This window comes from Nicotiana tomentosiformis, chromosome 1 (assembly GCF_000390325.3).
Source record: "Nicotiana tomentosiformis chromosome 1, ASM39032v3, whole genome shotgun sequence".
NCBI lineage: Eukaryota > Viridiplantae > Streptophyta > Magnoliopsida > Solanales > Solanaceae > Nicotiana > Nicotiana tomentosiformis.
Window position 1 is genome coordinate 123788210 of NC_090812.1, and position 27837 is coordinate 123816046.

Below are 27837 nucleotides of genomic sequence, written 5' to 3' on the forward strand. Positions count from 1 at the left end.
CCGAAATTCGAACCCGAACTCTAAAAAATCAGACTCCCGGCAGACACATTTAAACTTTACCTTACCAAAGAAAAAAGCTTAAGTTTTCATAATCCAAACCGAACCCGACGTCCACCCCGAATGACAGACAAGGCAGTTGCGATGTTATGGAATTCAATATAAAATCTAGGACTATGATTTCTCTAACACTTCATTCAACGAATTGCATCCTCAAAATCTTACTTCAGTGGAAAACCTCAATATATATATATATATATAACATAGAACATGGAAAGGCTTGTCCCTTGGCCAATAGGAGGATTTATTCAAGCACATAGTTTGAGCTCCTAGAATATGGCGCCTTTGGGGCTTTCTATTTGATTGTATCGAAAGGCCAAATGAATTGGGATTTCCATATTGATCCATGTCATTTTCGGGCAAGCGGATCATTTATGGTGAAGAGGATGATGTAGAACCTCATGAACATTACATTCAATCAATCAAGAGTCTTTTATTCATTTAGAAACTTTCTATCTATTCCCAAACGCACAAGAAAAGGTAGAACCTTAGAACCTTTGGGAGGTACTTTTTAACTACTCTACTATAGCAATTTTAGATCTGCCGGTCGCTCTCTTGCAAGTGCTCGTCTAGCTCCCTCTCCGAAGACCAAACAAGGAAAGGGTTACTGTTTAGGATGGATGGATGTGGCCCAACGGCTCTTGTAGACTGAACTCTCTTCTCTTTAGGAACGCCCCAAAAAGGGGATAGAGAGCGCGCAATGGGCTTTGCAAGCATTAAAAAATCCCTACCTATACATTCCATGGCAACAGACAGAAGGCAATTTTGTCGTTGTTCTTAATGGAAACCTAGAAAATGCTTATCAGCACCTAGGAGCTGTTGTTGGAGTGCCTAGTCATTGACCAACAGCCACAACATACACCTGCTGCCTAGAACCAGGCTCTGGGCATGTGGTGCCTAGCGGTTGGAGAACTTTAGAAGCATAATTTTCCTGCTCTGAAGCACTTGGCATGTGCTAATCTTCTTTTTCTGCTTTTCAGCACCTCAGTATTGCTGAGATAGCGCCTAGGTACTGCCCATCAGGTCATTTCTTGCTTCTTCGGCTCTCTGATACCTGTCTCTTGTCATTCGTTTCTTTTCCTAGATCTCGCAAGTGCTATCTCATTGTTTGAATAACTTTCACACTCAACAAGGAGCCTTGTCAGTGTTCACTGTTCAGTCACAACATGGCATTCATCACTTAACAAGTTCCAAAGCCTCTCTAAGTCATGTTGATGCGAAGTTCATCTAGTATCATCAAGGGTTTCACATTAAACTCAGTCTTGGAATGAATATACGGTACACAACTATTAAAAGGGGCACAAGAGGAGTTCCTTCTATTGTAGGGCTATCATATAGTCCTTTTCCCTATTGCCTCTCAAACTATCAAAGCTGTTTCTAGGCTTATGGTTTAGTCGTATTGTGGCGGTCTTTTGGTTACAAAAAGATAGAGCTCAATTTTGCATGATGTCACTGTTAATGATATTCTGTATTTTCTACAGAGCAACCAAAACCTTGGCAGAGATGAGGAGCACATTTGGGGCTAATTGTTGTCATTTGCTGTGTATCAACTCCTCTAAGGGCGGGTCAGGAGAACATGAAAATCTGTGGGCTGCTTTTGTAAGATAATCTTCCTGAGTTTATCCTTTTCACATCATATTTATTGGATTTATTATCTTTGTCTATTAGATGAAGTAAACAAAGTTTATCTTCTTCTGTCCGACAGAAAACTGATATTTCACATGGCCAGCAGTTACGCTGTTTCCTTAGCTCAGATGACTTGGATGAGGTATTTGTTCCTGAACCTTGTATGGCTGACCTTTGAGGTACTTTCTTAGGATAGCTGGTTATTAATATCTTTCTCCTTGATGTAAGTAATTATTTACTTATGCGTTGAATCGAGCAGCTGGAGAAATTCATACAAGATCTAGCGTCTAAACATATTATTCCTCATATGGAGCAAAAAATCCGTCTTCTCAATCAGCAGGTATTCCGCCCCCCTCCCCTCCCCCCCCCCCCCCCCAAAAAAAAAAAAAAAAATTTTTTTGGAAGGTGATGATAACATGTCTGTTTGCTTCTGTGGTTTTTTGTGACTTACAGTGCTAAATTGCAGGTTTCCGCAACAAGAAAAGGTTTTAGAAACCAAATAAAGAACTTGTGGTGGAGAAAGGGGAAAGAAGATACACCAGAAAACCCAGCTGGTCCAACGTAAGTTTGCTTGCAAGCTCATCCTTTGTCTAGTTTGTTACATGGTTCTGTTTTCATTTTTCTTTTCATGACTAATCAAAGTTTGTGGTTGCCTTTCAAGGTATACTTTCAGCTCTATTGAATCACAAATAAGAGTTTTGGGTGATTACGCCTTCATGTTACATGATTATGAGCTTGCATTGTCTAACTATCGTCTACTTTCTACCGACTACAAGCTCGACAAAGCATGGAAACACTATGCTGGTGTTCAGGTAGTTCTTGAGATTATGTATTGAGCTTCCATTTACTAGGCAGCAGTGTACTTGTTGTAAGCTACTTTTCTGGATAATACATGGCTCTGGTATGATGCCCTTCACTTAATGAAATATGTGTCTTTTCTTGACTTGGGTTTCCAAGGTGCGGTTGCTGGTCCATACTATTAGATGAGCAAAATAACTAATGTCCAATGAAACCTCGGTCCTTTTGTGTATTTTTGCTTGATTATGAATTCTCTTGTAAGTTCTTATGTCTATTTGGCCTAAGGAGTTATTCAATTGGCACATTCTTGAATCATAAATACATGTCTTCGAAAATATGAAGCATTGTGTCTTTATTGCACGTTTTCACTAAATGCATTGGAATTGAGAAAATAGCTAAGTTGCTCGGAGCCTCGGACTCAGGTGCGGGTGTCCGACATGGGTGTGGATCTAGAGGTTGGATTCTTCATGATCTAAATTTTAAGATTCGAGGGTATGGATAGAGTGCGGGGATTCGGCTAAAAATAATTCAAATATCTAAAAGTAGAGTTATAAAAATATGCCTAAATTATGAGACATTATAAGGAAAACTTACTTGGTGCTTGTAGAGTGCAGGAAAAGGACCACAAGTTCAATAACCATAAAGAATGAAGAACATTAAAATTTGAACTAAGCTAATAAGAAAACAAAAAAGCATTTTCTAATTGGAACTTGTAGCCCTTCTACGTTTCCAAAGGAGAATCCGAGAAGGAGATAAAAGGAAAAAAGACTGACATAGAAATTCATATTCAATTTTCTTCAATTTCACCTTAGCTTTTATTTTGATTTCAGTAATCATTGTATCTGTCCCGAGTTTCACCTTCGAATTTGGTGATAGTACCCAAAATCGATTGACCATATCCACTACGGATCCCACACCCACACTCATGTCGTGTCTACACGGGTGCGGCACCGAAAGTTAAGAGCCCGAGCAACTTAGGAAAATAGTAAGTGCTAGCTGATGAGCTCATACGGGCAACATATGTGCCTTCATTTAATCCTTTAGGTGCGTCAGGCAACAACTTGTTTTTCATTTTATTTAAAATGATCCATGCTAGTCGTCTCTCTAGTTGTTAATGTCTTAGCTGGTTCATTAGAAGAAATGCTGGGTACTAAGTATTGGCAAAATGTGCCTCACAAATTATTAATGTTCTTCTTCTTTCACTGTCTTACTTTGAGATTTATGAATATTACTTGGAAAGAAATGTAACTTGTGTTTCATATAAAAATTCATTTTCACTATGTTAAAATTAATAGATCTTCTAATTCTATATTACATCTATAGCTCAATCATAAAAAATGATTTGATCATAATTTCTTAAACAATTTCTTAAAAACAAAGAAATTGTGCCATGGTGTATGTTGTTCGCTGATGAAATAGTTCTGATTGATGAGACGCGAGGCGGCGTTAAGGAGAGGCGGCGTTAACGAGAGGCTGGAGGTTTGGAGACAGGCCCTTGAGTCTAAGGGTTTCAAGTTGAGCAGAACTAAGACAGAATACCTGGAGTGCAAGTTCAGCGCTGAGTCGAGGGAAGCGGGCTTGGACGTGAGACTTGGATCACAGGTCATCCCCAAAAGAGGCAGTTTCAAGTACCTTTGATCGGTTATCCATGGGGATAGAGAGATCGACGAGGATGTCACACATTGTATAGGGGTGGGGCGGATGAAATGGAGGTTAGCATCTGGAGTCCTATATGACAAGAAAGTGCCACCGATACTCAAAGGTAAGTTTTATAGAGCGGTGGTCAGACCGATCATGTTGTATGGGGCAGAGTGTTGGCCAGTTAAGAACTCACATATCCAGAAGATGAAAGTAGAAGAAATGAGGATGTTGAGGTGGATGTGCGGGCACACTAGGATGGATAAGATTAAGAATGAAGATATTCGGGAGAAGGTGAGTGTGACCCTTGTGGATGACAAGATGCGAGGAGCGAGACTTAGATGGTTCGGGCACGTGCGAAGGAGAAGCCCAGATACCCCGGTCAGGAGGTGTGAGCGGTTGGCTTTGGTGGGTTCGAGAAGAGGGAGAGGGCGGCCTAAGAAGTATTGGGGAGAGGTGATTAGGACATGGCGTGGCTTCAGATTTCCGAGGACATGGCCCTTGATAGGAAGGTGTGGAGGTCGAGCATTAGGGGGTAGGTTAGGAGGTAGCTGGGCATTTTTCTATTTCGTACCGGGTGTGAGGCTAGTCTCATAAAGTTTTGTCCTAGGCTGCTAGCGATTTTTGTTGTGTTCATACTATTCTTCCGTTGTTCATAGTACCGGGCCTTATTCACTGGTTTTTGTTATTGTTTTTCATCTATTTTCTGGTTCTTATGATGTTGCTATTATTCCTATGGTTCTGTTGATGGTACTGATATATTGTCTCTTTTCGTCTTTTTGAGCCGAGGGTCTATCGGAAACAACCTCTCTACTCTTCGGGGTAAGGGTAATGTCTGCGTACACACTACCCTCCGGGAATTCACTGGGTTGATGTTGTTTCTTAAAAACAAAATAATGGATGTTGATGTAAATTAGCTTCCCTCCTCTATATTCCACATTTTAGCATGGGTGACTAATTTCTTATCTTCCACCATTGCATATATAACTTTTAAAGATCCACCTCTGTACCATGTAGACTATGTGATTCTGCTCAGGACTTGTGCTTTCTTTGGATGCTCTAAGTAGTGTTTTCCTTCTAACGAAAATCATTGTCACAATTTACTTCTACGTTCTCTGTCCTGTAAAATAAAGAATACTTGCTTTCTTATTACTCTTGTACAGGCTGAACTTTAAATTCCATTTGGGTCTAGGTCTTTTACATTGTTTGGCTAATTCTGTTATGAATTGCTTGGATTTGTTAGCACTTTATTAAAAGATGAATAAAAATATGAACTACTGTCCACTGGCTTTGCTGGATTAATGGTTTGAGCTTCAGATTGTTTGTTCTTAACTATTAAAACTGTAATAGTCTATCTTAACTATTGAAACTGTACTGGAGCATAATATAACTCCAGTGCTGGCCCAAACCAACCTTTTATTATGATCACTATGCTAAGCAATTAGATGATTAAGAATGTCGGTTATTCTTTTCTTACTGGCGTATTCTTGATGTTTTCCTGTGGGGCTATGGTTATTCATAGTGCCCCTAAGTTTGAGAATATGTTAATGATAATTTGTTCACAAAACTGGTTACTGTTTGCTCCGAAATTTCCTTATTTGTTTGTTTATGACTGAATGGGCTAAAGAAAACGGAGGAAAACAGTTTCCTCTTTGGCTGACACTTGAATAGTTAAATTTGGTTTCACAAGAGTGATGTTACGTCTTTATCCTATGTAATTCCTTTTCAGATTCGACAAGGGAAAGAAGATACTTTCCCTCGGCTTTGGGTAGATTTTGGAGAAATCTCCTTGATAATTTACTCACATCTATATTCCAACCTTAGAGATTAACGTACCTCATATATGAATGTTTGGTACTAATACCCTGGTACCCAACCCATCCTTAATATGGGCTCAAAAGCATTTAATAATCTTTGAATAATGCACATTTCTTTTATACTTTTTGTTTTTAGCAATGAAATGTTTTAGTATTGTTAATTGTCCCACGTCGGTGGGTATTAGGATCCTTGGTCTCCTTATATGTTCTTGAGCAATCCTCATCTCATGAGCTAGCTTTTGGGGTTGAATTAGGCCCCATGTGTGTCTTCTATTACTATCCTTATGTGTGTCTTCTATTTATATCCTCAGATTACCATTTTAGAATAAAATACTATAATGCACCTTACCTATCCTTTTAAAACAATGAAAAGATAACATATTTACTCTGAACATAATTACTTCGGAAGTTCTTAGTATATTTCTAACTTCATGTCTTGTGGCATTAATAAAAGTTTTTTCTTATTTGGCTTTAAACCACTACTTTCACAATTATTTGTGAAAGAAATTTGCGAAGAAATAGACCTTTACTCATTATGAGTTTGACGTGTGGGATTTGGATTAGAAAACAGTTTGGTTTTGTTTTGATTTTGATCCTTGGGAACAACATGTGTTTGGATTTGGTTTGAAAGAATTGGTTTGTATGGTGGAAGAATTGGTTTCGGAAAATAGCCTTTCGCTGTTTTTGGTTTTCCAGAAACAGTTAACAACTCCGTGTTTGCTTTAGAAAACAAAAATGCTCTTCGAATATCGACCCTTCGTTTGTGCTCATAAAACAAGTCTGCTTACCTTATGATGCATGGCTGTCTTTTTTTTGGGATAAATAGAAATTTGTTGCGATTGTCATATTTGGTGCGGTGAAAGTGATTGGGCTAATAAAATTAGCTATTTTCCATTTACCTGTTATTTTACATGCAACCGTTCATGAATGTAGTTGCATATCCAATTTATTTTGGGATAAAGCCTACTTATCGGATAATGTGAAGGTTATCAAACATTTTGATAGAACTGGAGTGTTAAATACATTGTACTAGAGCTAGAGTATGTTGTTGGTGGGGAGAACTTGAAATATCTTGGCTTTCTATTTTGATGTGTTATAAGATCGATCCAAATACTGCATTTTCCATCATGTAGTCTTCCTAGGAGGGGAGATCCAATAGACACGAGAAGCAGTTTATCGTTGACTCCTTTCTTTTGTTTTGAAGCATATTGAATGAACTAGCTTCTCGACACGCGCAATGCACATGTATATCCAATAATTTAATATACAATTTTTTGTAAAAAGAGTATTAATATTATAATTAAAACAATAATTTGAGTAAATAATTATACTTGAAAGAATAAATTATAAGTTTGCCCTGGCGATGGACGCACTGACGCGCCATATCCAAGGGGAGATGCCGTGGTGCAATTTATTTGCAGATGATATTGTATTTATTGACGAGACACGAGGCGATGTGAACGCGAGGTTAGAGGTGTGGAGGCAGACTCTTGAGTCTAAAAGTTTCAAATTGAGCAGGACCAAGACAAAATACTTGGAGTGTAAGTTCAGTGGTGAGACTCAGGGAAGGGGAGGTGAGGCTGGACTCGCAAGTCATCCCTAGGAGAGGAAGTTTTTAAGTACCTTGGGTCTATTATACAGGGGGATGGGGAGATTGATGAAGATGTCACACATCGTATTGGGGTGGGATGGATGAATTGGAGACTCGCTTTCAGTGTTTTATGTGACAAGAAGGTGCCACCAAAATTTAAAGGTAAGTTCTACTGAGATGTGGTCAGACCGACTATGTTATATGGGGCTGAGTGTTGGCCAGTCAAGATGCCCATGTCCAGAAGATGAAGGTAGCAGAGATGATAATGTTGAGATGGATGTGCGGACACACCAGGTTACATATGATTAGGAATGAGGTTATTCGCAACAAGGTGAGTGGCCCCTATTGAGGACAAGATGCAGGAAGTGAGACTTACGTGGTTTGGACATGTGAGGAGGAGGAGCATAGACGCCCCGGTGAGGAGGTGTGAGAGGTTGACATTGGAGGGCCTACGGAGAGGTAGAGGTAGGCCGAAAAAGAAGTGAGGAGAGGTGATTAGGCAAGACATGGCGTAGCTTCAGCTGATCGAGGATATGGCCCTTGATAGGAAGGTGTGGAGGTCGAGGATTAGGGTGGTAGGGTAGGTGGTCTAGATTGTTCATACCGGTAGTATTAGTACACACTCTCGCATTCTGTTGGTAGTAGGTTTCTATGACTACCCGTCATTTTCTTTCATTTTGGTCATCTTATTAACTTGTTGTTTTTATGCTGCTTTTACATGGCTTTTTGGTGCTGTCCTTTTTGTCTATTTTTTCATTAATGTGGTGCTTATGCTTTTCTGAGCCGAGAGTCTATTGGAAACAACCTCTCTATCTTCACAAGGTAGGGAGGGGGTAAGGTTTGCGTACACATTACCCTCCCCAGACCCCACAGTGTGGGATAATACTGGGCATGTTGTTGTAATAAATTATAAGTTTGTATGAATGATCAATATGGATCGTCGTATGCTAGACTTGTTTGTTCAAGGTCAAGATGACTGAATATCGTTTAGACCTAAAAAATGAACAATCAAAGTTAAATATGGGGAGAAGAGACGTTTCTTTAGTAGTATCGTTTTCTACTTCGGTCACCGTCATAGTTTGCAGCTGTACATAATCAATTGAGTAGGTATCACTTTTTTTTGAACCAGATAACATGTATATTATTAACAATGAAAGCAATCCTTAGCACAAAGGCTTTGCTAAGAAGAACCTGAGTTACTGGACCCCAAAAAAGAACAAAAAGTTAGTCCTGTGCTAGTTTCAAAGACCCCAAGATGTCAACTACTGAATCTACATCTTCTACTAATGTTTCTTTGCACCAAAAATGAAGCTGTGAGAATGCACGGGAGAAAAATCTATTTTATTAACAATGATACAATGAGTCCTATATATAATACATATTCTACTCCTACTACATATGAGACTAGAACATATTCTACTCCTACTACATATGGGACTAAGACTATTTACACGTAACTATCTAACACTCCCCCTCAAGTCGGTGCATACAAATCATATGTACCGAGCTTGTTACATATGTAACTAATACGAGGACCAGTGAGGGACTTGGTAAAAATATCTACAAGCTGATCATTCAACATACAAGGCCATAGACTCTCCCTGAGCAACAAAACCAGGTGGTTGCTGATAAACAGAAGTTGGTCGAAAGGTCGCCGGAAAAATTTAAAAATAGTGAGACTAAGCCGAATTCCATACTATAAAATAGGTTCTAAAACACCACTAGAAACACAGAAACTTTCTGGAAATTACTATTCACGCCGGGAATCTCACTGTTCACGCCGAAAAAGGGGCACTGTTCACACCGGATTTTTTTTAAAAAAAGTTGTCAGAATTCGATGTAATTTATATGGGTCTATCGGAAACAACCTCTCTACTCTGCGGGGTAGGGGTAAGGTCTGCGTACACACTACCCTCCCCAGACCTCACTTGTGAGAATTCACTGGGTTGTTGTTGTTGTTGTTGTAGGCTTGGAATCACTGGACGAGCAAGTTGTCTTGAAGAAATTTTGTCAAAAAGCGGCCGGAATGGATCACACGCGCCGGAAAAGTTATTGTAGCTCACCGGAACCCTAGTTCTGGCGACACGACTTTCTGCCAGACCGATTGACTGGGGTTTTGTCGCTTGACTTTTCCGAACAAGATGGTAGTGTTGGCTTTTGCACAACACTTACCGGTGAGGAGATAACGCAAATCAATCTTGAGTCGTCAACTAGAAAGCCGCACGGTGACTGACTTTTCTGTTCCGATGGGACTTGGATTTCTGGGGTTTGGTCGCACAAGGGTTTTGGATCTGATGGTGGTACTGGTATATGCACAGTTCCACTGTAGCAGTGATGAACCCTGGGAACAAGATGAACTTGTTGCACGGCGATGAGATCTTTCTTCCCGGATGTCGCTGGAATGACGCACACCGATAATTTTGTCACTGAAACTCTGATACCATGTGAGAATGCACGGGAAAAAAATTTATTTTATTAATAATGATACAATGAGCCCTATATATAATACATATTCTACTCCTACTACATATGAGATTAGGACATATTCTGCTCCTACTACATATGACTATTTACACATAACTATCTAACAAAAACAAAAATAGACAACTCATAATGATCTTCTGTTAAGAGTTGACTATACCTTCAAAGCATCTTAAGTTCCTCTCGTTCCAAATTATCCACCAAATACATGCAGGATCATGTTCCACCAAGTCTTGTTCCTCGGTAAGTTGACTGGATCATTTCAACATGCTAGCATATCTGCAGTTGTCCTGGGCATTGCCCAGATTAATCCTTTCAAACTCATAAATAACTGCCACAACTTGCTGATTACTCTGCAATGTAGAAACAAGTGACTGTTTGTTTCCATCTCTCCCGCACATAAAGCATCTAGAGCATAACTGTATTCCTCTTTTCACCAAACTATCATGTATCAAGACAGTCTCCTGAACCACTAGCCAGCAAAAACATGTCACTTTGAAAGGGATGTTCACCTTCCAAATGTTCTTCCAATGCCAAGGCCCAATATGATGTAATCCAGACCTGTTTGGCACCCTATAAGCTGACTTCACCGAGAAAACTTCACTGCTGTTTCTTTCCCTCACTAGACTCTCCTCTTGTTCTGTAGTGCCTTTGAAACTTTCCAAAAGATTTAAAAGTTCAGTCACTCTAGTAACTTCCCAGTCATTTAGAAGTCTTCTGAAGGTAAAATTTCGCCCTTGTTGACTCCAGGTCTCTGCCGCTGTTGCTTGAGGCTGTTACACTAAGTTGATCTAATCTGGAAAACTGTCTTTGAGAGGACCATTCCAATTCAGTCATCATTCCAAAAAAATAGCCTTGACACCATTACCACTTTTATGCTGACATTGCTTTTCAAAGCTGGCCATAAAGATCTTATAGATTTCCAAACACTTACCCCATAACTGGTAGAAATTTCTCTTGTACACCAGAGACCGTCTGCCCCATACTTCTCCTTAATTACCTGTCAAAGAGCTTGTGCCTCCGCAGGAAATCTCAATAGCCATTTCATTAGTAAACCTTTGTTGTGATGTATCAAATTTCTGATTCCCAATCCTCCATCCTTCTTGCTGTTTGTCAAGGTCTTCCAATTCACTAAATGAAAACCCCTCTTCTCCTTATTTCCTTGCCAAATAAACTTTCTCCTCAATTTATCAAGTCTTTTTTCTATATTCACTGGCAAAGGAAATAAATATATCATATAAGTAGGAAGAGAATCTAAAACATTATTCACCAAGGTGACCCTTCCTCCTAATGATAGATAGTTACTTTTCCACTTGGAAAGCTTCTTTTCACACCTCTCCAGCACTCTCACTCCAGATTTATTTTTTTCTCCTAAAGGTAAACCCTGGTAAGTGGTTGGTAACACTGCCACCTCACAACCTAAAACTCCAGCTAGTCTCTGAATGTTGGGGACTTCATTCATCGAGTATATCTGTGACTTTCTCCAATTTACATGCAAGCCTGAAATTGCTTCAAAGATAGAAAGAATCATCCTCAAGTGTCTGATTTGTTCCTCATCAGCATCACAAAAAACTAGAGAATCATCAGCTTATAACAAATGAGTGATTTCCAGATTGCTGCTAACGTTGTTTAAAACCTTAAAACCCTTTATCCATCCCTCCTGGTTAGCCTTCATGATCAAACCGTTCAGACCTTCCATTGCAATGATGAATAGGAAAGGTGACAAAGGGTCACCTTGACTTAATCCTCTTCCTGATGAAAAAATCCCTCTAGAGATCCATTTACTAGAATAGAGAACCTAACTGTGATCCAGTTAATATGGTCATAAGCCCTTTCAATCTGTAGTTTACACAAAATCCCAGGAATTTTGCCGTTGATTCTAGAATCAACACACTCATTAGCAATCAAAGTAGCATCCATAATCTGTCTATTTTTGATAAAGGCTATTTGTTGAGAATCTACCAGCTTGTGAATCACCATCTTCAATCTCTCTGTTAGAACCTTTGAGATGACGACTTATAGGTCTGTAATCCTTCAACTCCTCAGCTCCAACTTTTTTAGGGATTAATGCTACATAAGTAGCATTGAAACTTTTTTCAAAATATTCTTGAGAATGAAAATTTTGAAAAGTTTTAACCAAATTTGCTTTTACCACATCCCAACAATGAATGAAGAAACACATGGTATACCCATCTGTGCTTTGTCTGGTGCACAAGCCTTGAGACCCTATAAGATTTCATTTTCATCAAATTCTCTTTGTAGCCATCATTCCTCTTCGTCATTAGTTTTTGGGCAATCTTGGCATGCAAAATCAGGCCTCCAACCTTCCGGCTCAGTGTACAACTGCGGGTAGAAATCCAGAATCTCCCTGTTAATCACATTCATATCACCAACTAAAGTCTCATTGATAATTAGCTTATCAATAGTATTGAACCTCCTGTTAGCATTAGCCACTCTCCGAAGAAATTTGGTATTTTTATCTCCCCGCTTTAACCATTGAACTCTAGATTTTTGCCTCCAAGATGACTCCTCGTTTTTAGCAATGTGTTCCAGTTCCATATGCAAACCAGCCTTCTGTAATAATCATCTTCGTCAAGGTCCCTGATTTCTTGTGCTAAATCGAGTTCTAGGATCTTGTTCAAGCAATTATTTTTCATAACCTCCAGATTGCCCCCTTGTGCTATGTTCCAATCTCTCAATTTGCCTTTAAGCAATCCGAGTTTCCTGGCAAGTATAAAGTTAGGTCTGCCCTGATTATTGAAGGAGGACCACCAAACTGTTATTTTGTCTTTGAATCCTTCTTTCCCTAACCCTCAATTTTCAAACTTGAAATAGGACTTATTGCTTTCCCAGTCACCACATTGTAGAGATAAAGGAGTATGATCAGAGGCAACCTTAGGAAGAACAGATTGCTTGATATTTTTGAAAGTCATCCCGCTTAGAACAACAACAACAAACACAGTGCAACTGCAAGTGGGTTTGGGGAGGGTAATGTGTATGCAGACCTTACCCCTACCTTATGAAGATAGGGAGGCTGTTTCTGGTAGACCCCCGGCTCAAGAAACAGTGAAAATAAAGCAACAAACAATTGCAACAATAAGGTAATAGGGTAGCGGAAGCGAATGACACAACATGTAATAATAATGAACCAGGAATAAGAAAATACAAAAATAGTACTAGTACTGGTCTATCGAGGGTCATGTACTCGGTAAGCTGAAACAATGATATGTCCTGCCTAATCACCTCACCCCAGTACTTCTTTGGCCTACCCCTGCCCTTCCTCAGACCCGCCATGGTCAACCTCTCACACCTCCTAACCAGGGCAGCTATGTCTCGTCTCTTCATATACCCGAACCATCTCAGCCTTGATTCCGGCAACTTGTCCTCCACAGGGGCTACTCCCATCATGTCCCTCATAACTTCGTTCCTAATCTTGTCTTTCCTAGTTTGCCCACACATCCATCTCAGCTTCCTCATTTCAACTACTTTCATCTTCCCACTCACAAGAGAACAAAGATCTGTCAATCCTTGAGGAAGTACGTGAATTTTCTCTCCTGCTCCAAGTGAAGATTCCCCCTATAAGTGGGGGATCATAGAGTTCTAAGTCCTCAATGAACTTAGTGAAATCCCTCATAGCTCTTGTTACCCTATAACAATCCCTCCTTTGCTCCATGAATCTTGTTACATTAAAGTCCCCACAAATAACCCATGGACCTTCACAGACTCCTCTGGATGCAAGCTAGTTCCCACCAAACATTCCTTCTCTCGATTCTGCAATGAGGCCCATATACCCCAGTCATATGCCATGAAAAATTTTGCACCACAGAATCAAACTTGTAAGTAATCGTGTAGCTTCCTACATTAATCACTTCCCCTCTCCATACCCTATTATCCAGTGGCGAAACCAGGAAATTCAATAAGGGGCACCCTTTGCCAGTGGGCTATGCAAGGGTGTTCAAAGACTATTTTTAATCAATAACAAGTAATATTTTACCTTATACATAGTATAATTTTTCAGCGAAGGGTGGTCAGTTGACGACCACCCTTGGGCCAACATAGCTTCGCCCCTGCTACTATCCCATATCACTAGAATTCCTCCCCTATTCCCATTGGCCTCCAAACACCCAAATTTAACCCATCTATTTGACCATAGTTGTTTCACAAATCCCTGTACATCCCCTTCCAGCTTGGATTCTTGTAAACAATATATATCTGCCATCCACTTCTCAATTAGCAATTTAACAACTCTTCTTTTATCCCTACGATTCAATACCCTAACATTCCATGAAATAATATTAATCTTCATTGATAACTGCCGCATACGGATTTCCCCCTGTTCTTCGAGCTAGACTCTGGAATATTCATGTGAAAGACCAAATTTTGAACTTCCAGACTACCTTTGTTCCTCTTTGGAGTCATGCTTGTCTTCAACATAGTGTCCTCTCTCCTTTCTTTCTCACTTGTTTTTTCTTTTTCACTTGTTTAAATTCATTTTTTGTTTTACCATTATGTGTTGTATATATGTTGTTAATATTGTGTTGAACATAAACCTCAATTCAACAAAAGTATTGTTCGAACGACAATAGTTCTTCTAATATATCAAATATTCAACTTGACTGTTTCTTTATTTTTAGATACTTCAAAAACACACTTTAAATGTGTATGTGCAATGTCGACTACGGTTGCAAATGTTTCACGTCTTAAAGTTTCTGCTTTGTCTTTAAGAAACCATAGCTTCCTTTTTTACCACGGCGTACATATAAAGAAATGTTGTCGAATAAAAATAATATTTTATAGAAGCTGTACAGAAATTCGATTAACATTTATTTTATAGAAGCTGTACAAAGATAAGAGATTGGCTTACTGAGTGAATTGGCAACGCGGAATTTCTTTGTGGACGCACAATGATGAAAAGCGATGAAGCATTGATCGAAAAAAGAGTGTAGAAGAAAGAAGCCATGTTTGTCTTCCTTGTGAATAAATTGATATTGCCAAAGCTTGTCGCCTAATTAAGTATTGCTGCTGTGGGGTTTGAAACAGTGGCAACTCTTCTGCATGCGTTATTTTGTTTTCCCTTTTTCAAGAGTTAGTTTCTTTTTTTAAGTAGGGTAGTTTTAGATTTAAGAAGGGCATTAAAGTAATTTAACCCTTTTAATTTAGGGATTCTTACTTTTAATGTAATATAGATATAGATGTACATACATCTATAATCAACTGGAATAATAGGAAGGGCATGCATGATAGATTTCTGTTTAATGCTTTGTTTGGTTTTATAACCTTTCCATTGTGTTCTCACCTACAACCATGTTTTTAGAGGCAAGAAGCACAAAAAAAGCAACAAGGTCCATGGGGCTTGAAGCGAAAAGCGAGAAATGAAGCGCACAAGTTACAGAAAATTTTAAAAACACCAAAAATGTACGGATAGAGTATTATAATGATCAAATTGCAAAGAAAATAGCTAATTTTAACATCCAGTTTACGAGAATGCTGATATTAATCCAATTCCTCAAAGTTGAGATTCAAAGAATCAACTTTTCTTGTTAGGATCAACTTGGTGTCCTTGTTTGAAGCGTACACTTTTTTAAAGCGCTTGGCTTCGCCCATGAAGCAGTAACCTCTCGCTTTGCATTACTTTAAAGGATGATGCAAGGGCTTTCAATAACACTGCCTAAAACAGATATCAAATCCAATTTTGTGATTACAAGCTTTTCTTGATGCATCTTGCCCTTAACGTTTTTCTTCTCATTCTTTTCATATTGCAGGAAATGATGGGACTGACCTACTTCATGTTGGATCAGTCGAGAAAGGATGGTGAATATTGCATGGAGAATGCATTTACCACATATTTAGTATGTACGCATCCCTCTTCTGTGTCAGTTATATCAACTATACTCTGGTCTGTCATTTTTACTTCAGTTGTCTTTTTAGTTTCTTCACCAGCGACCACTGAAAAAAAGAAAAAAGGAAGAGAATGTATTTAACGATTTTTAATATTTCTGGGTATAAAAGTTATTTTTTGAAAATCAAGGAAAAAATGGTAGTATTCACTGCCCCTAATTGTTTAGAAACCTATTTTTTATAAGGTCTGCGTGTTAGGCTCTTTAAGTGACGTAGCAACTTCTGACAAAAGTAAGTTTTATTGGCCTCTTTGTAGTTTATTTAGGTAATGATATTATGGATCAAGTGTTTTTCTATTATTGTTGCTGCTTCTTTTGTACTTTTTGGCTTATTATTGGCCTTATATGATTGGTATAATATGATCTAAGGTTTTGTATGGTTTTGGTAGATCGATGACACATAATTTCTTTGCAGAAAATCGGATCATCGGGTCAGAGAAATGCTACACGTTGTGGTCTATGGTGGGTAGAGATGTTGAAGGCCAGAGATCAGTATAAGGAGGCTGCCAGTGTATACTTCCGTATCTCTGGTGAGGTAATGCCCAATTTTTGACATTTTGGTGGATGACAATCTTTATTTCCTGTTCTGAAGAGGTTTATTCTTTAGGAACCCCTCCATTCAGCAGTAATGCTCGAGCAAGCATCCTATTGTTACTTGTTTTCCACTCCCCCCATGTTGCGCAAGTACGGGTTTCATCTTGTTCTTTCTGGGGACCTGTATAAAAAATGTGATCAGGTATTTGTTCTCACCCAATCATGCATATAGCTGCTTAAAATGCTGTGATCTTCTTGTTACCATTTTCAAAAAGTTGCAGTGATCTAGAGTATAACTATTTCTTCTGTCTCCATTATCAGACAAAACATGCAATTCGAACATACAAAGGCGCTCTTTCTGTTTTTGAAGGAACTACATGGAGGCACATTAGAGACCATGTTCATTTCCACATAGGGAAGTAAGTTATTAACAACCTCCTTGTTTTTGCAAAATCGTACCTAGATCGTAATAGTCCTGTCTACAGACAAACTGCTCAGAAAAGCAGTTGATAGTTACCATTGTCCCCATGGCTACTTGTTGATGTCTTTCTTCCTCTAACTCTCTAATTGCCTTTGGTTATGGCATATCCTTGTACTAATCTAGCAAAAGATCTCCTCCCTCCGCTGTTACTTGTTACAATCGTTAAAGATAGTTAATAGCATTAGGGAAATAGGGGGCAATGTAATAAGGTTGTCATTTTATTCAGGTGGTATGGTTTCTTGGGGATCTGTGATGTTGCTGTTAAAAATATGTTGGAGGTTCTAGCTTGTGGTCATCAATCTAAGACGACACAGGAGTTATTCCTAAAGGATTTCTTTCAGATAATTCAGGTAAGCATTAGTTTTGCGTCCTGATATTCTCCTGTTTCTTACAGCCTCTGTCTTACCGATGAACTCCCCACCTGGTTGGTTCCTGGAAAGATTATCAACTTCAAAACAATGTTGTTAGTGCATTTGTTGATAAATATTATTCTCTACAGTCAAACTGGTTATATATCACAGATCATTAGATCACCAGTTAAAAGGTCATGGAGTTCTGGATTTACAGGTGTACTGGTTGCTTACTTTCCTTGCGGAGATTAATAGCCTGTTTGGCCAAGCTTCTCCAAAGCCAAAAGCACTTCTCAAAAAATGTGCTTTTTTTCAAAGTTGTAGTGTTTGGCCAAGCTTTTAGAAGAAAAAAAAAGTGCTTTTGAGTAGAAGCAGAAGCAGTTTTAGAGAAGCAAAAAAAAGTAGCTTCTCTTCAAAAGCACTTTTTTGAAAATCACTTTTGAGAAAAATACACATAGAAGCACTTTTTAAAAGCTTGGCCAAACACTAAATGTTGCTCAGAAGTGCTTTTCAAGTTGATTAGCCAAACACAAGCTGCTTCTCAGCAAAAGTACTTTTGAGAAAAGCACTTTTGAGAAAAAGTACTTCTCAAAATAAGCTGTTTTTTGCAGCTTGGCCAAACAGGCTATAAATTACCGTGTACCGACTCTAATCTTTTGAACAATCAGGACTTAGAAACAGAATTCAGATGAAATTTCAATTTAACACATCCAATGGAAGTTAGATGCTAGTGACTTTATATAGTAATTCACAGACCAGAAGGAAAAAAGATTCCTTGATTGCAGGATGCGATGCTTCTAGATTTAAACTGAGCAGTTTAATTTAGCCCACTATTGGCTTTAAAAAATGGTAATTGCTAAAGATTGCCGAAGATAATTTGGTGTGCTAGTATTTATTAGCTTCAGCATTGCCAGAGACAATTTTCTTGACTTTTGTTTTTAATTATCTAGACTAGATAAGCATCCACAATGTCGAGTTTTTCTTTCTCAGGTATACCGAGAAAAAAATTTGACATGTGGAATAGTTCTCTCAATATAAATTCATACCTCTATTTAGATTTTGACTTCAGTTAATCTTGGTTTGTAACAGCCATTTCTGTTTAATTTGAATTATTTATGGATTAGTCGACAAGTGTGTGAAACATACACTGGTTGCTTTACAAGAGTTAACATATGTTCTGTTTTTTCTCTCATCTAGTTTTGTTGAGATTGGTTTTTTTCTCTCATCTAGTTGTGTTGCCTATTTTTAGTCATTATCATTCTTGATCCGAAAGCTAAGTTGTCCTTGTTTATTCTTTTATTTTGTAATATTCTGAAGCAAACAGGCAGAACATATGAGGTTCCAAAGCTTCAGTTACCGGTAATCAACATCCCTTCAGTCAAAGTGGTTTACGAGGATCATCGTACCTATGCATCCCAAGCAGCTGTAAGCTAATTAGAACTTTTTCAATCTTTTAGTTTTTTCTATTTGTTTGTCGTTTCCTTTTCTTTCCGTTCTTTTGTTTTCTGGAATTTGTTAAATGCCCAAGGCCTTTTGACTTGTTATTCTGTTCTGGAATCCATGCCCAAGGCCTTTTGACTTGTTACTCTGTCCTTCATCAGGTTTAAGTCAGCGAGTGATGTAAATTTTTGCCGCTACTTAATCATGCATGCCTAGCCTTCCTATTCAATGGTCTCTTTCATTACTGTTGCCTTTTGTCTGCCCTTGATTATGTGTTTACCCTTAGTTTCCAGCCATTGATCCACTGTGTTCTTCCTCATATTCTTGCATTCATGTTACTGTCAGAGAATACAACAACAACTACAACTAACCTAGTGGGATCGCACAAGTGGGGTCTGGGGAGGGTAACATGTACGCAGAGCCGCAGACCTTACCCTTACTCTGGGAAGGTAGAGAGGCTCCGAAAGACCCTCGGCTCGAGAGGAAGGATAGAAACAAGCAAATATCAACAACAAGGCCAGGAAAATGATACCAACAATGTATGAACCAGACAAAATAGATGGAAGAAAGCAATAGCAATAGCAATAGCAACAAGTAGTAACAACGACAAGATACTAGAAAACCGAAGCAGGAGATATTACGAAAGCAACCCTAATACTAGCACTCTAAGAACAACGACAAGGTACTAGTAGACTAGCCCTAATAAACCCGGAACGGACCAGAGAAACACACTACGACCTAATACCCTTCTACCGTAATCCTCGACCTCCATACCCTCTTATCAAGGGTCATGTCCTTGGTAAGTTGAAGTCGCGCCATGTCCTGCCTGATCACCTTTCCCCAATACTTCTTAGGCCGCCCTCTACCTCTTCTAATACCCGCCAGAGCCAAACATTCACACCTCCTCACTGGGGCATCTAAGCTTCTCCTTCTCACATGCCCGAACCATCTAAGCCTCACTTCTCGCATCTTATCCTCCATTGGGGCCACACCCACCTTCTCCCGAATATTCTCATTCCTAATCCTATCCAACCTAGTGTGCCCGCACATCTATCGCAACATCCTCATCTCAGCTACGTTCATCTTCTGGATATGGGAGCTCTTGACTGGCCAGCACTCTGCCCTGTACAACATAATCGGTCTAACCATCGCCTTGTAGAATTGACCTTTAAGTTTTGGTGCTACATTCTCATCACACAGGACGTCGGATGCTAACCTCCATTTCATTCACCCCGCCCCTATACGGTGTGTGACATCCTCGTCAATTTCCAGTTCCCTTGGATAATTGACCCAAGATACTTGAAACTACCTCTTTTGGGGATGACTTGCGAGTCAAGCCTTACGTCTATATCCTCTCCCCCCGTCACGACACTGAACTTGCACTCGAAACCTTTAGACTCTAAGGTTTGTCTCCAAACCTGTAACTTCTCGTTCACACCGCCTCACGTGTCATCAATCCGTACTATATCGTCAGCGAATAACATACACCATGACACCTCTCCTTGAATATGACGTGTCAGTGCATCCATCGCCAAAACAAATAAGAACGGGCTGAGCGCAGATCCTTGGTGTAACCTCCCACTGTCCTCACCCGAGTCTTAGCTCTATCATACATGTCCTTAATCACTCTAATGTATGCTACAGGAACACCATTAGCCTCCAAGCATCTCCAAAGGACCTCCCCGGGACCTTGTCGTACACTTTCTCTAGGTCAATAAACACCATATGCAAATTCTTTTTTCTATCCCTGTACTGTTCCACTAACCTCCTAACAAGATGGATGGCTTCTGTAGTTGAACGTCCCGCCATGAAACCGAACTGGTTCTCGAAAATAAACACAGTCCTCCTAACCCTCGCTTCCACCACCCTCTCCCAAACTTTCATAGTATAACTAAGCAACTTGATACCCCTATAGTTGTTATAATTTTGGATATCACCTTTGTTCTTGTACAACCGGATCATCGTACTCCACCTCCACTCCTCGGGCATCTTTTTCGTCCTAAAAAATGTTGAATAGCCCAGTCAGCCACTCCAAGACAACCCTACCCGCATACCTCCAGAATTCAATCGGAATCTCATCTGGTCCGGTCGCTCTTGTCCTGCTCATTTTATGCACAACCCCCGCGACCTCCTTCAAACTAAAGCGCCTACAATACCTAAAATCACGATGACTCTCGGAGTGCTTCAAATCGCCCAGCACAATGTTCCTATCCCCCTCTTCATTCAAGAGTTCATGGAAGTAAGTCTGCCACCTTCGCTTGATCTGTGCCTCTTCCATTAAAACTCTGCCTTCCTTGTCTTTGATGCACCTCACTTGGTCCAGATCACGAGCCTTCCTTTCTCTCACCTTGGCCAGCCGAAACAACTTTTTGTCCCTGCCTTTGTCCCTCAGTTCTTCATACAAACGAGCAAACGCTGCAGTCTTAGCCTCCGTGACCGCTAGCTTCGCCTCCTTCTTTGTCTTCTTATACCCTTCTTTGTTGGTCATCTTCTCCTCCTCGTCCGTGCTCTCTACAAGCTTCAAATATGCCGCTTTCTTAGCTTCTACTTTCCTTTGGACTTCCTCATTCCACCACCAGTCCCCTTTGTGGCTGCCGGCGTAACCTTTAGAGACCCCTAACACCTCTCTCGCGCCTCCCTAATGCAGTTCGCCGTCCACGTCCACATACCACTCACGTCCCCACTACTCCTCCAAGCACTTACAACCAACATATTCTCTTGCAACTCTTGAGCCTTATCCTTAGTCAATACTCACCACTTGATCTTCGAACGACCCCACCCAACCCTCTTCTTCCTCATCATCACGATGTCCAAGTCCGTCACCAAAATCCTATGCTGGGTCGCGAGGTTCTCACTCGGGATAACCTTGCAGTCAGTGCACAGACCTTTATCATACCTCCTAAGAAGGAGATAATTGATTTGGGTCTTGGCCCCCGTACTCTGGAAGGTAACCAAGTGCTCATCCCTCTTCTGAAAGCTCGAGTTCACTATCACCAAATCAAACGCCTTCTACTGTTAGGGAATACACTGAAAACATTTTTGCAAGTCTGGGCTAACGTTGCAGAGTCTCGTTAATGTAATAAACTGTAACATTTTAATCTTGAAATCCTCTACCTAATTCTATATCTGCCCAGAGTTCATTAATTGTTTCTTCTGATGGTCACAGTTACTGTCCTGATTTTTGTCACAAATCCTCTCCAAAAATTGTGCGCATGAATGATTTCATGTTTTAACTTGATGAGTTGGCAAACTTGTGATTTGTCTTTGCATTCGACTTGCCTGTAACACTCTATAATAGAATTTGTTGACGATCTGCATCAGCTAATGTTCTTTTCCACTTTTTCAATTTGAAAAACATAAAAAATATATTATTCATAGTATTATCCAAGATATGAAACGATCAAGCATCTAGTTACTGAGGTAAGTTCGTAAAACAACATTTATTCTAAACCTGCTGTTGCTAATCGATAATAACATCTAAGACGTATGAGCCCAAAACATTATGTATCCTGGGAATATATTCTAATTTGGTTTAGGACATTCCTGTTGCTTACAATTGTTAAAGAAAATAAAATGTTTTGCACCATGAAATATCTTTGTTTTCTAGTAATGCGTGTCCCAGTATCCTCATTGGACGTGTTACTTTGTGTTCTTCGCTGCTTCTGGTTCAACGTATTCTTCGTGAAGATTGGGGAATCATTCCTCATCTCTTTGATAGTGACCGTTTTGTATGATCAACATTCTGGGTTTCCTCTCTTTGCCTTTTGCTGTTGGTTATTACTTCGCGGGTGTGCTTTTTCCGCTGTATAATTTCTCAGTTAATTACTGTAAATCTTCTAGCCTTCAAAGTTGCCCAATTAACAACTCCAGATGTGCATCTCATGAATGTCGTTAAAAAACCCTGCTTCTGAATCAACTATTCCACCTCGTAATGCTCAACACCATATTTTCAAATCCTTGACTCAATTACACACTTCTCTGGTCTTCACTTTTTTTATTTGTCTTTCTTGTTCAGTATTTTTATCTTTTCAACTCCACCCAGACTATTGTCTGTTACTGGTGTATGTATATAGGGTTAATTGAAGTCAATGAACAAAATCGAAGTTATTGGACTTAATTATGTAATTGCTTATATGTATTTATATATAATTTTAGTTCTTTAAAATTTCTGATACCATCTTTGTTGTTCTTCCTCCGTTTATTTTGGGGGAACTTCAGATTCATGTAAAAGAAAGTCTGTGGCGATCGTTAGAGGAAGACATGATTCCAACATTGTCAAGTAAGAGTAATTGGCTGGAACTGCAATCTAAAATTTTGCCAAAGAAGTTTAAAGAATCAAATATTTGTGTAGCTGGAGGTGAGTGAGATCCTATTTCACTGTTGATAAATTTGAATGTCTTACTCCTGTCTTTTGCTGATGAGCTTTTGTTATTAACCCATGGTTGAGTTTGTTGTGTCATTAAAAGATAGGCTGCAAAATGCATCTAAAAGGCATAATTTCGTCAAATTGTCTGGAATTTATAGATGGGATCAAAATTGAACAGGAATTTCCAGATCAATTCTAATGTACCCTGAATTCCTTGACTGACTTATGATCTGTCTGATTTTTTTTATTTATGGAATTTTCTTGTAAGGATGATAAAAAAAACATGTACAGAAGAAGAACAAGGAGGTGGAGGATTAGCAATAGGTATTCCATATGAATTAATTTGTTTATTGGAGGGTAGAACTCGTAGTTACCATAATAGTAAGTTCAAGACAAGTCGGGGTGATTAGCAATGGCCTCAAATTAACGAATTTGATTTTCTCCAAGCAATACATACATTGGTTTTTTGCTTTTCTGCATTACCTTCTTGTTAATTTCCTAATTATCTGAGTTATTCTTGTTTCATTTTTGCAGAGGCGATTGGGTTAGCCATTGAATTCAAAAATCCACTCCAAATACCTGTTTCAGTATCTGGTGTTACCCTAATTTGTGAACATTCTCCAGCAGTATCTGAACCTAGTAAGTAGAATAGGCAGTTTAATGCCATCTTCTTTCTACTTGTCGAAAAAGAAAAATGCTATCTTCTTTCTACAACTCCATGCCTGCCCCAAAATTCTCACCCTTTTCTTTTGAGAGTCAATTTATTGAACTTTGACCACAATCTTAACAGCTTTATATTTCAAAAAGAAATAATTTTCCCCTGTAATAATTGTCATGTAGCTTTCAGATATCCAAATATTTTGTGCAATTTTTTTGTAGCAATGGTCAAATTTTCCTTCAAAAAGCATAAATTTAAGAGTTTTTGGTTGAAGAAATAACTTATTTTCATTCCCTTCCACCCGACAATAAAATTAATAAGCTTTTTCAGTTTGTTCCTTCACAAATATCGTCTCCCTTAATTCGACTATTGCAATATCCCCAATTACAGTAAGTTCTATTGTGAATGATGTAGATGCGAATAATTCAATTGGTGATCAAAATGGTGAGACATCTAACAAGTCAGCCACTAGTGGGTAAGTGTATAAAAACTTCCAGAGTTCGACTTTCCAGCTCGATTGTGTATTTTAAGATGAAAATTTTATCCCCTTTACACATGCTTATCATGCTGCTCATGTTGTTTGATCCTTCAGGAATTTTACTTCTGATACATCTTTATTTACATTATCTGAGGCTGACGTTGCCTTAGGAGATGGTGAAACAGTACTGGTGAGTTTTTGACAAGTAATTGAACATGTCTATCGGGCTGCTTGTAGATTTCATTTTTTCTTTTTCTTGTCCTCCCCGTTCTACTTGGGAGGGGTGCTTAAGCTGTTATTGGTAAAGATGGCATAATCTTTTTTTCTAGTGTAGTAACATAGGCGTAATAAACATCCACCGTCTAGCAACAAAGATTATTTATGAAAGACTGGAGCTTGTAAATTTGGGGCCTCAGCAAAATTCAAGTAGATGGAAGGAAGTGCTACATCTTCACTTTTATATCCTTTCCTCCACTGTTGAAGCTCTCCATTACCTTTTACATGGCTAATCAGTTAAATTGTCCAAAGCTTGGAGGTCCGAGGATTATGATTTCAGATTCAAATAGCACAAACTACTTTTCTATCTGATTTTTCAATTAAATTAGGGTTCACTATTGTGTTTTCTACTAACAAAACTTATCCCATCAATCTTTTTGCTTAAATCATGAACTAGACTTGCCCTTTGCCTTGCTCTCTGTTGTTTGCTGGTCAAACAGACAAAGCATTAGCTGCACGCGGAGTACTTCCTTTTCATTCTTACATTAAACTACCAGTTCTATTTGCGTATTTTTAATGGTAAGGAAATAGTAATTTGCTGTATGTTGATTGCCTCTTTCCTAAATCTCTCTGTGTGTGTGTGTGTGTGTAGTACTTCTATATATCTAGTTTTATGATGCTGTAAGAACTGAGGATTTAGGTTTTTCTTTGTAGATATTGGTTTAATCAGAATGCGAGTAACATTGAAAAAACTAGCCATTTTGTCCATGACTTGTCTGAAAGAATTCGAGTATTCAACTCAAAACCTTAAGGCAATAAGTGGAGTAACCCAAGGTCTTTATATACTCCCTCCAGCACGTGTAACTTCATTTCGGGGTTCACACATAAACTTCGATGCGGACTTACATAAGTGAGAATGGACTAACCAAAAGTTTGTATCGGCCAAAAGTTGGCTATGATGCCATGCAATAGAATTTGAGCATCCAACTCAAAATCTTTAGGCACAGGAGGAAGTATCCCAAGACCCTTATAGATCTCTTTGGAAGCCCTTAAACAATCAATTTCGTACAACTATATAACTCGACACACTAAGGTGTTTTATGGAAAATTATAGGTCTAGCATGGTTTATTCCTTTTATGTTGAGGTTGCACCTGTTATGCTTAGCAGGATGCCTGTAGTTTCTTTGGTGGCCATTGCTCCTTCTTTGTTGGGAGGAAAGATCTGTACCTTCTTTTGCAAGTGAGTTGATGACTTTGACATTCATTTTCTAGTAATGAGATTGTCCGTCTTGGGACACTTCAATGAAGAAACCATAGCAGAGGAGTTGTTGGATTTTCTGGAGGCATTAAAGGGAGGGAAAAGATAGAAACGTGTAAGAGAGCGGGGAAAGAAGGGCACAAATTTGAGATAGAGTTGGGGAAGCCGGAGACTTATGCTATGTTTGCTCAACTGCTGGGAACTGAAGTCAATGAGAAAATGGGAGCGGTGGTTTCACTGTTATAATTAGTTCTCTCTTTGAAGATACTTATTATGGGCTGACCCAAAGCCTTTGACCAGAGTCTTTTAAATTTCAAAATCATTGTTAATTATGCAGTTAAATGTATAACATCATGTTTCTTTGCTAATATTTCCCAAAAAAAAAAAAAGATATATCACCAGTGAGTACATGTAGCATTACACTAGATTTCTGTACACTCGAAGCGTTTGGAACAAAAACAGAATAGCTAACTCTAGTGCCCGCGATGAAGAATTGGGGCTCACTGATGCTAGAAGCACTAGCTTCTACTTGTTCATCTATGGGTCTAAATCTGTGTCTGTAAAACACGAAAGTGAGGAGTAAGTCTACTGACCCAATGAGCAAGTTGATAAATGATCACTATAGTCAGACTCAATAGAATTTGATCAATCCTATTTTCTGTCGTTAAGGTCGAAAACTGAACCAATAATCATCCTTGTCTGTTGGGACAAGAATTTAAACATGCTTGTACTAGTACTTCTGAAAAAGGCATTCACAATCTGTAATGAAAGTAAATTTGTTCCCCGTTACTCATTTCTGAATCTAAAACAAATATCATGTTCATATTTTGATGGATAATCACATCTCAAGAGTCAGAAATCATGAGCATCAGGGATTCTATTTCAGCAGTCCAATCCCAACCCGATTGGCTAGGTATCCATGCTATGTACTTTCTCATCCGGATCCGATAGGCTAGGTATCCATGTTACATACTGAATACAACAATAGTTATTTTTGTTTAAATAGTATTGTTATATGCTTATATTGCACAAATGAGGTAGAAAATAATTAACATATAAAATACAAAAGGTTACCTATCAAAGGAAGGTTTTTGAATTATGGAAAGAATGGACTTTGGAGCAAAGCACATAATAACGTGCATGCTTGAATGAGAGATGCAATATAAGTCAGGAATGTGGTGCTTTAGCTATTAAGATTTTCAAATGGCGGTGGTGGTAGGTTTCTAGAATGTTTAGGAGTTGAGTCTTGGATGCTTAATCATTAAGTAGTCAAGTAAATCATTATTCTAGAAACCTCATTTTTTCCTAGTAAGACCAATTAGAAAATATTTCTGTCATTATTATATATATATTAATTTTTACATTTTGAAGGTGAGTACTTTGTTAGTTAATTCTTATATGCCACTTCCTCTTGGTACTGGTTGAAGAAGGTAAAACATCTAGGAATATTTTATGTCAATTTCTTATGGTAAATCTAGTCTCAAAAGAGCATGTTTATTATACCACTCTATTCCAAGTAAGGATAAACAACAACTATGCCATAATACCGAGCAAGTTGGGGAGAAAACGTAATATAATTTTCTTGTAAGAAAACAATTACACTTCAGTCCCAATAGTAGACATCACCTATATGGATCTTTTCTTTCATTGTGTCCTATCTTTAGCCAAGTTTGTATTGATTCTAAGAATTTGTAGGTCTTTTGAGACAATTTTCCTTTCATGTGATTTTTGATTTACCTCATTCCATTTTAACACCTTCACTCACTATAATTTCACACCTACGTATCGGTGTATCTGGGTCGACCTAGGACATGACTAAACCATCTCAAGCAACCTACTCTCATTTTTATCCTTAATGTGTGCTACTTGTATCTCTTAGCGGATGTGGTCATTTTTAATAGTATGTAATCTTGTATGGATGCACATCTATCTTAGCATCCGCATCTCTGCAACACTCATCTTGTGGATATGTTGGTCATTGGTGGCCATATGCTCACTACCATATAATATTGCCGATCTTATAGCTATTCTTTAGAATTTACCATTCACTACAGTAGGCTCTATCACAAAACACCTAGGTAGCACTTCCCCCTTTCAATCCAGTTTAATTTAGGGGTGGCAAATGGGCTGTTTGGGCTGTATTTGGGCTGG

The 27837-nt window shown here is 38.8% G+C and overlaps 1 protein-coding gene across 5 annotated transcripts in view; it reads left to right on the forward strand.

Annotated features, from left to right (window-relative positions):
- LOC104116574 (uncharacterized) overlaps positions 1–27837 on the forward strand; it is a 39251-nt gene that overhangs the window by 5507 nt on the left and 5907 nt on the right. For 2 of the 5 annotated variants that reach the window (XM_009627489.4, XM_018778334.2), the window contains 15 exons: positions 1539–1656; positions 1763–1825; positions 1943–2023; positions 2150–2244; positions 2345–2495; positions 15771–15857; positions 16321–16440; positions 16513–16641; positions 16761–16858; positions 17147–17270; positions 18588–18695; positions 22929–23067; positions 23611–23715; positions 24125–24209; positions 24327–24402. In XM_009627489.4, the coding sequence (XP_009625784.1) occupies positions 1539–1656; positions 1763–1825; positions 1943–2023; positions 2150–2244; positions 2345–2495; positions 15771–15857; positions 16321–16440; positions 16513–16641; positions 16761–16858; positions 17147–17270; positions 18588–18695; positions 22929–23067; positions 23611–23715; positions 24125–24209; positions 24327–24402 (1579 nt within the window). Of the gene's footprint in view, positions 1–1538; positions 1657–1762; positions 1863–1942; positions 2024–2149; positions 2245–2344; positions 2496–15770; positions 15858–16320; positions 16441–16512; positions 16642–16760; positions 16859–17146; positions 17271–18587; positions 18696–22928; positions 23068–23610; positions 23716–24124; positions 24210–24326; positions 24403–27837 lie in introns of all 5 variants that reach the window. The other 3 variants (XM_018778364.3, XM_009627620.4, XM_009627556.4) reach the window with 2 other exon arrangements.